Raw genomic sequence first — 13,217 nt, forward strand, 5'->3', positions numbered from 1 at the left:
ACAAAAACAAAGGTGTTGCATTTATAATTTTGGTCAGTATATATTTGAATATTTAAACTTAAGTCGTAAAAATATTGAGACCCACCAGATATTTCAATCCTTATACAAAGAAATGGGATCCGAGATTGAAATTTCCCACACCACTCATTATTTGTTTCCTGACCTAGCTGAAAACATAGCACAATCCCTCAATGTAACTAATTGCTAGGTATTTGGTGGCACCAATATGTGTGATCAGTGGGAAGCATGTGAGACAGACCTGCAGGTACTATATCATAGTGAAGAGGGAGGATTATTTACCCGTCCCAAATCTGAAAGGCTTGTAAAAACCTCTATAATCGGCAATGAGTGCATAGGTAGATCTGGTCCAGAATGTAAGACTTTTGTAGGTACTCTCAAGTGTTTAGGGCAGCAAACATATAATTCCTCTGATGGGACCACCTCCTGTTGGTCTGCAGCGAATGTCCATTAACCTATCCCTAGCCCCTTGGGGAATTACTCCTAACTGAAGGATGTATAGCCCAATCTGTCTGCAGGGTCCACCTTGAAAGTACCCAATTGTATGTATTTGATCTGTGGCCTTAAGGCCTACTCTGAACTTCCAAAGGATTGGTCGGGAGCATGTGTACTGGGAACCCTGAAACCTCCTTCTTCCTAATCCCCCTACGGGAGAGCGAGAAACTAGTGTCACCTGTATATGAACTGTTCCAAAGGGAACTAAGGGCACCTATTATAGGTCAATGGAAAGACATTATATAGCCCCATCTTTTCTAGCCTGGTATGAGCCCTACATGACTCATTGTGTTATGATGCTTGTCAGTCACCTGTACCCAGGTGTTGTAGCATCAAAGGGGGGGGGTTATGTGGTAGAAGCTGCAGGATGACCTAGAAAACTTCTGGAACTTTTGTGGTTAAATTGCTGTATAAACACTTAGGACCAGGGCGGATGTGTGGAATTCCATGAATGCTACAAGTAGCTTATACATGTAGTGATAAATAATAGCTTGCTAACTGGTTAAAATCGGCTGCAGTATGGGTTTAATTTTGTATACGTATGGAATACGTCATGATGTATAATGTTCGATTGTCACGAGGTGCCCAGTGTATCAGGAATTTCATAGTGGACACTGGGGCTTTGCAGCTGCAAATAAATAATTGTTTGCTTCCTGGAATCTGTGTCCAGTCTCTTATGTGCTTCTTGGCTTTGAATTCCTGCTATATTTGTTGCATTGGCCAGGAAGCACGTAACAGTTTGAGATGGTGATTATTTATTTGCCCTTGACTTGTGGGTGGCATCACAGAACAGGGTCCCTGGATTCTTGTGTTTCTCTGATGCCACTAGACTTGTTTGTCTAGGAGATTTCCTTGATCCCTGTGTCCCCATCCTGGGGTACCCCATGATGTCTACACTCCCGGGTCCAGGAACCAGTAACTTCTGAATTATAGGTAAGACAGGTTCTTTTCCTTTCTGGTAAATTTATAGTCTGACTTCTCCCTCTGGGGGATGTCATTCAGCTGCGGTGGAGCATCACAACATATTCATGTGAAGGAGGAGAAGGGCGGAGACGCGCAACGCTGCTCGGCTTCGCCCTTCTCCTCCTTCAAACTTACAGTGCTTCACTCTGAGCCAGGTGGTGCGCATGCAGCGGCAGTGCAACAGTTTCAGGGAGCAGCAAGCAGGCATCATGCCTGTCATCAACCGTGAGTCTGCTAATGTTTTTTTGCCTTTTAAATTGACGTAATAGTAATGCGCTGGACAGAGGGTTTGTGGGGGAGCAATGATTTTTTTTAGGGACTGAACAGGGTATATGTTGAGGTAGAAGGGATTTATAGGGGCTGGACAGGGAGATTGTGGGGGAGCATGTATTTATAGGGGTGGCAGGGGTTTGTATAGGGGTCCGGGGTTTTGTTGGGGGAAGAAGGGATTTGTAGGTGCTGGACAGGGGGATTGTGGGGGAGCAAGGATTTATAGGGGCTCTACAGAGTGTTTGTGGGGGGAGCAGGGGTTTTGTGGGGGCTGCAAAGGGGTTTGGTGCAAGGATTTGTAGAGAGGGCGGGCAGGGGTTTGTAGAGAGAGAGGGAGCAGGGGTTTGTAGAGGGGGGTAGGGGTTTGAAGAAGCGGGCAGGGTTTTTTGATGAAGGGCAGGGAGTTTTGTAGAAGGCAGGGGGCAGCAGATTTTCATTCTTAATGTATTTTGATATAAATATATCTATTAATATCAAAATACACTTAGGAAAATGTTATATATATATATATATATATATATATATATATATATATATATATATATATAACATGTTCCTATATATACAAAAAATATTCAAATCCATGCACTCACACTCAAACTCAATATGCATCAAAGCATTTGCTGTTCTTACCGGGTGCCATGTAGATAAGCTTTTGATCTCTTTCATTTTATGGAATAAAGATGTTTTTTCATTATCAAGACTGTGAGTGCAGCCCTGGAGTTCATTTTTCCTTTGGTGCTTTTATATATATATATATATATATATATATATATATATATATATATAAAATATTATTGAAAACATAAAAAAAACAATTGCGTGTGTTTCTTTACATTTTAAAGAGGGGATACCAATCAAAGGATCCGCCCCGAGTGCCAAATACTCTAAGTACGCCCCTGCAACAAGTAGCTAATATGTGTAGTGATAAATAATAGCTTGCTAACTGGTTACAATCTGCTGCAGTATGGGTGTAATTTTGTATACGTATGGAATACATCATGTATGGCATATAACGTATTGTGAACTTCATAGTGGACACTGGGACTTTGCAGCTGCAAATAAATAATTGTTTGCTTCCTGGAATCTGTGTCCAGTCTCTTATGTGCTTCTTGGCTTTGCATTCCTGCTATAATATCACACATATGAAATGAAAATACAATATTTGTTGTCTTAGAGCTGTGTGTTTATTGAAAATCGAGTGGAGTGATACAAGCAAAATAAGATCAAAAGTCTAAATTAGAGAAAATAGAGCAATTTTATGCATTAGTAAAAAAAAAGATTTGAAATAAGGACACACAGATGAATTTATAAAGTAAGAATGTATCATTTCTTTGTCTTCTCAGATGAATCAGAAAGTCACCTAAAAGAAAGATATATATATACATATATACATTATTAACACTACTTCAAGATACTTTAAGTCTGCAGATTTTCATAGTTTACCTCAAAGTCCCTATTGATCAATAATGAAGAATATGTTCCATTATAGTCCATTATAGTCTCCTATCGTGCTCTCATATTTGTTTTTAATATATATATATATATATAATCAATTAGCAATCATCTATAAGATCCCATTAGAGCATTGGATACACTTATAACAAATCCCAGTGCAATGCAGCCTAAAACCAACATAGCATTTGATAAGAGAATATGGAATTTATGCAATCCTCTTATAAGCTAAAATAATATTTGATTAACTGGGTTATTTACTAATGTGAGATGTGTCAAGAATTCAAAGTTAATGCAAATTTAACATTTTAGACCAAAACAGCTAACCTGTATTATTGTCCTAATTCAGGTATTTCGGCCTTAAATTTAAAAATATAATTGAATTTCCAATAGTAAATATTGCAGTAAAAATGTAAAAGCAATTATTCAAATTAATGCATCACATAACTTTAACCTTTAAGTACAGCAATGGTGAGCAATAGACTGCAGAACACAGAGTGGCTATTCCAAATAAAAACAATATACTTTCAATGGGATTTCAATTGTAGTAAACTTTCAATGTGATTTCCTAGGATGTGAGAAGGAAATAATTTATATGTACAAATCAAAGAAGTGCTGAAATCTATCATTATATCTCACTTCCCGGTTTATGATTTTAAAATAAATAAATATAAACCTGGAAGTGAGAGATAATGACATATTTCAGAGCCTCTTTGATTTGCACATATTAATTATTTCCTTCTCAGATCTTAGGAAATCCCATTGAAAATTTACTCCAACCAAAAAAACAGTACAATTATCTGATTTAACTCTTTATGTTAAGTGTTTCTCAATTGTTGCATTTACAGACTCCAAGTATCCTGGTCACTTTAAATCACTGAAGTTGTCATTCTGCTTGGAGCAGCCCTTTAACTTTTGGTAAGTTACTGACCCTTCTTCTAATCACTCAGAGAAACCTCCAAGTGTTTCATACCCTCTGTCATGTTGTGGATGCTTTTTAATTACATTTTAAAATATATATTGAACAGAATCTTGAGCCAAAGTGATAGATTGGCATTGGCAATATGAGAGAGGGGCACAAAAAAAAAGCTATTATACAGAGAAGGTAATGTTATGAAATGGAAAGACTCTTACAGCTGATTCAGATATATATTCTGATATATTTAGCATACATATATATTACATTTAAATATACACCTTAGATAAATACTGCATAAAGTATATAGTTATCTTACCTTTATTTAACCTAAAAGGCTTCCAAGGCCACCCTTCTTTCCTCCTCCTCCTCCCAAAAGACCACCAGTAAGACCACCAGTAAGACCACCGACAAGACCACCAGCTGTATCAGTAAGTCCACCAAGCACACCAGTAGCACCTCCAAGGAGTCCACCAGCAACACCACTTATGGCATCAACAGCACCACCAACCACACCACCGACTGCACCCAGTGTTCCACCAAGGAGTCCACCGATAACTGAATCAACCAATCCTAAAGCTATGTTAAGTGTACCACCCTAAAATGAATAGAAATATGTTATGGAATTGAAATAGTTTTGTTGCTCTGAAACAAAAATGATTATACAACATAAAGAAAATATAAGTAATTCTTTAGATTCAAATGCTGTTATAGTAATTTTATAAATAATTTTCCAGTTATCAATTTACAAGATCTTGACTTTAAATTGTCTCTAGAATTATGTTTGGTAAACATCTATAAAAAGCAATATAGAATATTGAATATTTTAGTCCAAAATATCGGAATTCTTCAAATTAATCTTGCCAACATCAGCTAAAATGTGCATTCCCATTGTCAATTCTTTACAAATAATTCAACTGTATATTGTTCACTCTTTCTTTCAAGGTATTTAACCCTTAGGAACAGAGGCGCAAAATTAAATTTTACGCTGCTGGAGCACTAGTCACCAACTCTGCCCCCTCTGTTTTAGTTTTCTTAATATTACTTTAAATTAATATTATTTAAGTAAATGAAAGTAAATATTATTAATATTTAAGTTAATTAAAAATCAAGTCAAATAAAAATCTAAGTAAAGATACAAGTTGTTTGTATAAAAATTGGAAGAATACACATATAAAGAGACATACACAGCTGAGGGAGAAACTAGACAAAATTGGAAAGGCGGAAAGTAAATGTGGGATACACATGGTGGAAACTGCAATTTGCCCAGGGCTGTGAAAATCATTGTACTAGCTCTTATGTAAGTCTTTTGGGTTTTAAAGAGAATTTGATTTCCTTACCAGAGCACCATTAACGGAATTAAGAACACCTCCAAGTTCAACATTTGATTGTTTCAAAGGTTCAACCTGAGAAATAAAAATAAAAACATATTACAATTTACTATTCAATAATCTTAAATGCAGCTTATTGTCATTAAAACATCAAGTAGAATCATATCAATACCAATAAAGGTCTTGACATAAATATAATTTAAATATTATCTATATATGGAAGAGCAATTTTAATTTAAATTTAATTTTCTTCAACTATTTCTTATTTACTGAGGAGGACTAACCTATATAAGTATGATAAAAACTTACCAGGATAGAAGATAGACCTTGCACCAAAGCATCGAATTGTGCATTTGCTCTTACATGCTTACAGAAGGTGTCAATATCATTGCGCTAAAAATAAAGAAAGGATTTATTGGTTCACTTACATGTTATTCTGTATAAGAGTTTAAAGAAAGAATTAAGAACAATAATACTGTACTGAGAATAACATATACCATACAAATAGCAAAGATTTTAACTTCTTTTTCACTTTGCAGGAATTGTCCTATCTGTAGTGTATATTGTTGCAGTTTGTACAGAACTATTGTGAAAACCTTCCAAGGGCACATTCCCTATTGTTACAGACTAGGAGGTGCAATGTTTGCAATAAAAAACATGGATAAGTATCAAAAATGACTACACATTTACTGTTTTTGTTATTTTCAAATAAGCAGTCTAATTATGCCATGCCATTCAAATTTAAAGATGGATGGGGTGAGTAAAGACATATTTTTTATATGATTTTACAATATGATTTGGAAATTCCCACTGATTTTAAACGAACGTCACCCTATTTTTCTCTTCTTGCTGGCCTTTAACCAAGAAGGCAATGTCACTTAGTGACACTTAGTAGACACCAGATAACATGCTTTTTGAATATGCGTGCAATCAAGATTTTCTTCATGTTTTGTTTCATTCTAGCTAATATTTTAGGAGGAAGGGAGTCACAGCTATAGACATAACAGTGGGATATATTTTGCTAGGTGCCCTCGAAGGCACAGATAAGACTTGAATCATAGCGTTGATGGAACCTTACAGAGTTAAATAGATAGCACTTTGATATTTTTCTAGGTGCCCTTGAAGGCACAGACAGGGCTTGTGTTAAGATGTGGCAGTTGTGAGGAATTATATACATCTTGTTATTGTAGTTTTCATTCTATTGGCATTACACTGATTATATTTGACCTTATATATTCCTTCACAGACTATGACTGCTCCATAGACATTAGCTCCATGGTGACTTACCTCCCTTCTTTTTTGTTTGTAGGTATTGTTTGAATATATTTTAGCATAACATTCTAATAAAAGCTAAGTTTTAATATACTTCTAACACTTTCACTTCCTTGTGTCCTGTGTTAAATACACTCCATCCCCCTTTTTTTCTTTGTTAATTCCAATTACCAGGGTTTCCTCCTCAAAGTAGGGTTTTTGCTATATCAGGCTGATCTCTTCTACTCTTCTTGCACTCAAGATTATGTTCTTGTCTTGTCCAATTCAATGTTGCTGTTGTAAATTAAAACACTGGGTCTTGAGAAAGTGCCTTTCAGCACAATATGGGTTGATCATTGTGTTGGGGTTTGCTGTCAACTATACACTGTTGCATGTCACTGATGCTTATTTGATGACTACAATAAATTACTTTTGTATTTTGAATTAACAGTGATGGATTTGTGATTCCAGTTGCTTTTCTTTTAATTGCTGTTACTTTGGAGATAGACCATCTGTCAGACTACTGTGTGGTGAAAGCTTCCAACCATTATACTGAAAATGCTGTGATGGTTGCTACTTTTGAAACAATTGTCTCTACATCTGCTTAAAGTTAAGGTACTTACTCAAATATGTTTTTTTTATTAGTTTATTGTGAATGAAAACATTGGATCTGTGTTAACATGATACTTAAAACGGAAAGAAGAGTTAAATAAAATGCAGTAGATAAACTAAAGTAGGAGTGAGAAGTATTGTATTGTATTTGAACAGAAATTAAATGAATTAAATTTACTATACTAAGGAGGATTTTGATATGGATGAGAGTCTAAGGCACAGACAGTTAAATAATTAAGAAACACAGCAAGGCAAGAAGTGATTATGAAATAAGGTCAGTGAGTCGAGGAATCCTACTCGAACATGGATATTTGTCAATGTGAGAGTTACCAGGAATGTGAAGTGAATTTAAAATTTAAGGCCAAAGTAGCTAAAGTGGAAGCATAGCTAACTAGGATTTTTTCCATTTTGGCTACCTTGGTCTTCAATTTGAAATTCACCTTGATTTAGAAGTAGATGATACAGTGAAGTTCGAGGGTCACAAATAAGTAAACTACAATACAAAAGTAACTCAGGGAGTGGATCAGATATTGCTTGCAAAATTAGGACTTGATATGTTTGTTCGGTTATGTATCTTTAAAAATTAGTGGTCGTTACTGAGGATCTATAAAAAATGTGTTAACTGTAATCAGTTATATTTATACAATACAGAATATATGTTCTTACCTCAAAAGCACCATATACATACTCAAAATGCACTTTAATATTCTGGAAAAAAGTAAATAATGATCAATGACTCATAAAAATATAATGTGATTTACTATTTGTGTTTTAGAAACGTAGTAGCTATTGTTAGGGAAAGTTTTATATTTTTAATAACATTTGCTAGAAATATATTCTTATTAGAGTATCTGGAGTAGAGAGGGTTAATTTGTACAAGATACTCAAAGAATGTCTTAGATCTGAAAAGTTGCACTAAACCGTTTAGAGAAGGCCAATGTTTTGTTTTTGTTTGAGATAACAAATTATACAACTATAATAAAATGCCATACAATCATGTCAGACAAATTATTGTGCACAAATGTTCTGTTCATTAATTAAGCTGAATTTATTCCTAAATTTAGCTTTTACAAGAGTGCCTCCATCCAGTGAGTTTGCAAACATAGGCCTTCCCAGAAGGTGTAAAACTGATATTATACAGAGTTTAACTACAACCTGATGCAAGGCTTAAGAATTAATATCACAGACAGACAAAAGGTAGACAAAAGAGAGGCACGACAAGACACATAGGTCATTTCATGTAAATGTGCTAAAGGAGTTTGCAATGACAGAATCTTCAAACATTCTAACCAGAAACTTAAGGATAAAAAACAAAATATCTTCTGTCAACCAAAATCAGTAAAGTATGAGATTTTCTTTTTATTAGGATAAATGGACCATAGTATGATATTTAATACCATTTATCCCTAAGTCTTTATATCAATCAGACTAAAATAATATTATTAAAAATTTATATATAGAATGGTACTTAATTGCAATTGAATAACCTGGTTGGTGTCTCATGTTAGAAAAAACAAACTGTCATTTGTTTTAAAATGTATTGACTAAAAGCTAATTGTTTGTTCATTGGTTTGTATTATTAAAGGGAAACTCCAGTGCCAGGAAAACAATCCGTTTTCCTGGCACTGGAGGGTCCCTCTCCCCCCCACCGCCCAATCCCCAGTTGCTGAAGGGGTGAAAACCCCTTCAGTCACTTACCAGGGGCAGCGACAGGTCCCACGTCGCTGCTTCCTCCTCCCCCGCCGCTCCTCCTTCTGGTTACGTCGGCCGGTGGGCGAGACTGATCTCGCCCGCCGGCCGAGGAGACCTAATGCGCATGCGCGGCAATGCCGCGCATGCGCATTAGCGCACCCCATAGGAAAGCATTGAAAATGAATTTCAATGCTTCCCTATGGGGAATAGAGCGACGCTGGAGGTCCTCACACAGCGTGAGGACGTCCAGCGACGCTCTAGCACAGAAAACCTGTGCTATGAAGCAGGAAGTGTCCTCTAGTGGCTGTCTAATAGACAGCCACTAGGGGAGGACTTAACCCTGCAAGGTAAATATTGCAGTTTTAAAAAAACTGCAATAATTACACTTGCAGGGTTAAGGGTAGTGGGAGTTGGCACCCAGACCACTCCAATGAGCTGAAGTGGTCTGGGTGCCTGGAGTGTCCCTTTAATGATATCTGGCACTTTTCCTATAAATTAGATATTTTATCTATTATGATAAATGTATTTTTATTATCCAGCCATGAGTTCTGACAATGTATATATTTTATTTTGTAAAATGTAATTAGTGATGTGCAATAAAACAGAGAATGTATCTCAGCTGGGAGGCAAATAATTTGATAAGTATGTACTTATTAACCCCTTAAGGACCAAACTTCTGGAATAAAAGGGAATCATGACATGTCACACATGTCATGTGTCCTCAAGGGGTTAAATACGTGTAATATAACATTTGTAACTGCGACTCTGAACCGTTTGTCTGCAAAACATGTTATTTTGCTTCATGCTGTTAGACTTTTAAAAACCTGATATATGCATTGCATACAAATAAAAAATATAGCTAATCATTTAAAATTAATTTTATTTGGTGTATTGGCATCATCTTACCAGTTTGCCAAGAAGATCACGATGACTACATCCCATATCTCCAGCCAATAATTTCTAAAAATATGAAAATATATTTTGTGAACATCAAAGAACATGGTTAAAACGTGTTTCTCCTCATATCTATGTATTAACATATGTGCATTTATGTATATTTCTAGGACCACTTCACCACCTATAACAACTTCATCTTGATGAAGTCTTTGCAAGGGGCTGGATTTTCTGGGTGTCTTCTACCCTTTTTGGGGTAAAAAATTTTTTTAACAGCTTCACCAGGAAGTTGTGCGCCCAGCACCCATGCACACCTCTACCTCTGTCCTCCTCTCTGCTACACTTATGACATGGAGGGTTTGGCTTGTGTGCTAGTACATACTGTTACATTAAACTGGCAGTAAGTGATAGGCTGAGATCATCAGCGGTGCCCGAGACAAATCTTTCGGATCAGTGCAGAGGCAGGAAGGAGGACAGCGAAGGCAGTGTAGACAGGTATCTAGTGACAACTTTCAATTGCTCAAAAACGGTTTAACCCAGTAAGGAAAAAAAATTGCACCCAGAGGCTCCAGCCATCAAAACAATTGTATTGGGAAAAATTGGTTACTGGTGCTGAAGTCAGGTCGGAGTATTCCCATATGTTTTTAATAAATAATATAACTTGTACCACATATAAATGAGATCATATAGTACACATTTGAAACAAATAGTATTTAGTAATATAGTGTTAAATAACTGCTAAGTTATTTTTGTATACCACTGGATGATTGTATTTGTAACATTGATCCCCTGTTTAATTTTGTTATTTTTTATTTATTATTATTATTATTACTATTAATATCATTATTGTACCCTATGGTATAAACTTACATAGTGTAATACAAATATTTGAAAGGATATATTATAACTTGCAGTAAAGGTGAATGACACACTTTTATAGTTGCATATAATCTTCATACTGTGGCCTCAATTTAATTTATTTGAATCAGAAAGTCTTGAAATAAATTAGAGAAAAAAAAAACTTTTAAAATTATTTATCCTCAGAAGTCACCAAAAAGGGTATTGGATTGTACGTACCTTAATCATTTCAAACGTGTTTGTTTTGTTTTCTAACAGATTGTAATAATTTCTGATTCAAAATAATGAAATAAAAGATGAAACATGTCATGCATAATCTAAGTAAGTTTCTTTACTAATTTGGGAAGCTAGTGGGATTATTGTATATTTTTATCAAAAATTTGCCCTGTACAATATTGTACTTGAAATAAAAAAAAAAGTATAATAAAAATATCCTACTATCAGCAAGACAAAATCTTCTACAATAGCTTTTTCCATGCAGTATCTTTCAATGTCGGAGCATCTTGCACAGTTCTGTAAAAGATAAATAAAATATTAAATCCATTGTTAGATAAAATATAGTATAGTTCAGATTTATTTGCAAATAATGGTATTAAGATTCAAGAAAATACATTGCCAATTCAAATTTTGGTATATAGTTTTAGTTTTTAGTTTGTTGTTTTTTTTAACAGCTGGTAAATGTTAGACCATTTACTCAGGCATGTGTCTATGACACACATTTTGTATTTGTACTTGAATACAGCTCTATCCGTTACATATTTTAATAATTTGTAGAAGGTATAAAATGTAATTTACCTTGTAATTGCTATATCTGTTCATAATGAAAGCAAGACCACGACCGTTGCTCATAGCTTCAGCTTCCTGAAAACAAATGTATGAATTAAACATTAATCTTATAAACTGAAGACGCTGGAAACAAAATTACAAAAATTATAAAAATATTACTTTTTAGATATAATTATTTTTGCATGCTATTTTCTGCATACCTGCTTTATTTCTGGTATATTTTGCTAGTGTGTGCATCTTTTTGAGGAATAAATAAATGACTGCTGAAGTTGTTTCATTATGAATTATTTTATATTTTTCACAGTAACTGTAATAGATCATATATCAATAAATTAAAAAAAAAATCCTTACGGTCATTTTCTTCTTCCTAATAGCATTGGCATTTGTAGAGACTGCAAGCAAAAATTACATGCATTAGTTTTATTTATAATTAATACATTTAGCAGGGACCAAAATTCGCACTAAGTACCATCACTACTTTTCTATTTTACATTTATTTAATTTCCATTATTTTGTCATAGAAAATATAAGGTGTTTGTAAAATGCACAATATCATACATAATAACATTTAGAAAATATGATGAAACAGACATTTAGGTACAAGTGGTATGGAATGAAGGCTAACGCTTGAGAATACTACTATATGGAGAGATTTTGAAACATGATATTGTACCCTACTTGAACTAGTCATGTATTTTAGAGATAATATGGTTTATATTGAAAGATTTATAATTTCCTATATTCCTATCACAATTCTCCATTTTATAGAAGTTTTTGATTTTTAGAACTAAACATTTAAAATGTGTAGGTATTAGTATTGTATTAAGGCACTTTCAAACTTTTAAAACATACCCCATTTTTCACAAAATCAGTTGACTCAACAACAAAATATAAAATACTAACAGGATTATTAACTAAAGTGATAAATCACAGTGAATTTCAAATTTTAGCTGGACTGGAAGCATAGTTGTCCAGGGGAATGTTTCCATTTTGCCTACTTTTAGCTTAGATTTGAAATTCACTTAGAATTCGGACTTTAGCAAGCTGTGTAAGTTATTATTTAACTAAACAGTGAGATGTGACAACCTGACTAAGTCTAATTGAGGTCTGATAGTTATTTTACAAAATTCTCTGAATCGTGAATCCCCATTTCTGCTATTTATGAATAAATACATATTAAATAACATTAAAATTGTATGCTTTTTTTTCTCTCTGCAAAAGCAAATTTATGAAATAATGGTAGCACAATATTGATTAAACAGGAACAATGTAACTTACCAAGGCAACTTCCTATACCCAGGAACAAGAAGACAATTGCAAATTTCATGGCTGAGATCTTTGGTTAGCAAACTTCAAACAAGAATATCCAACCAAACACCTAAGGACTAAACTATCCACATCACTCTATTTATACACTGTTTCTCCACCTACTTTTTAGGGGGGGGTGGGGGGGGGGGGGGGGGGGGCGATTGGCATAAAATAGAAACTTTTCATCATAGAAGCATACTATTTATTTCTGACATTTTACAGTTCCAAGTGCAGATCTTTCTTTCATCATTTAACAAATGATTGTTTCCTACTTAATTGCCATGTATTTATTTTTCTCATGGGTGAGTTACAAAGTATGTTTCCAGGTTTGGCTTACCTACTGACTTGCTAATTACTTATATTCTCAG

The 13,217-nt window shown here is 34.6% G+C and overlaps 1 protein-coding gene across 1 annotated transcript; it reads right to left on the bottom strand.

Annotated features, from left to right (window-relative positions):
* Positions 1-2,919: 2,919 nt before the first annotated feature.
* On the bottom strand, positions 2,920-12,911 carry LOC134600826 (uncharacterized). The gene is made up of 10 exons (XM_063445214.1): positions 12,820-12,911; positions 11,893-11,933; positions 11,551-11,616; positions 11,194-11,268; positions 9,910-9,963; positions 7,978-8,019; positions 5,758-5,841; positions 5,458-5,523; positions 4,437-4,715; positions 2,920-3,109 (listed from the first exon to the last, which is right to left on the bottom strand). The coding sequence occupies exons 1-9, from the start codon at positions 12,866-12,868 to the stop codon at positions 4,443-4,445; spliced, it is 750 nt and encodes a 249-aa protein (XP_063301284.1). The 5' UTR covers positions 12,869-12,911; the 3' UTR covers positions 2,920-3,109; positions 4,437-4,442.
* Positions 12,912-13,217: the final 306 nt, after the last annotated feature.

Source organism: Pelobates fuscus, chromosome 3 (genome assembly GCF_036172605.1).
Source record: "Pelobates fuscus isolate aPelFus1 chromosome 3, aPelFus1.pri, whole genome shotgun sequence".
NCBI lineage: Eukaryota > Metazoa > Chordata > Amphibia > Anura > Pelobatidae > Pelobates > Pelobates fuscus.

What these genes read in the sequence shown, in the direction of transcription:
- LOC134600826 (XM_063445214.1), bottom strand. Translation starts at nt 12,868, where the DNA reads ATGAAATTTGCAATTGTCTTCTTGTTCCTGGGTATAGGAAGTTGCCTT. An exon ending in GGGTATAGGAAGTTGCCTTG is followed by an intron (nt 11,934 to 12,819) that starts GTAAGTTACATT and finishes TTTTGCTTGCAG; the next exon opens with TCTCTACAAATGCCAATGCT. An exon ending in AAGGTCTATCTTCTATCCTG is followed by an intron (nt 5,524 to 5,757) that starts GTAAGTTTTTAT and finishes TTTATTTCTCAG; the next exon opens with GTTGAACCTTTGAAACAATC.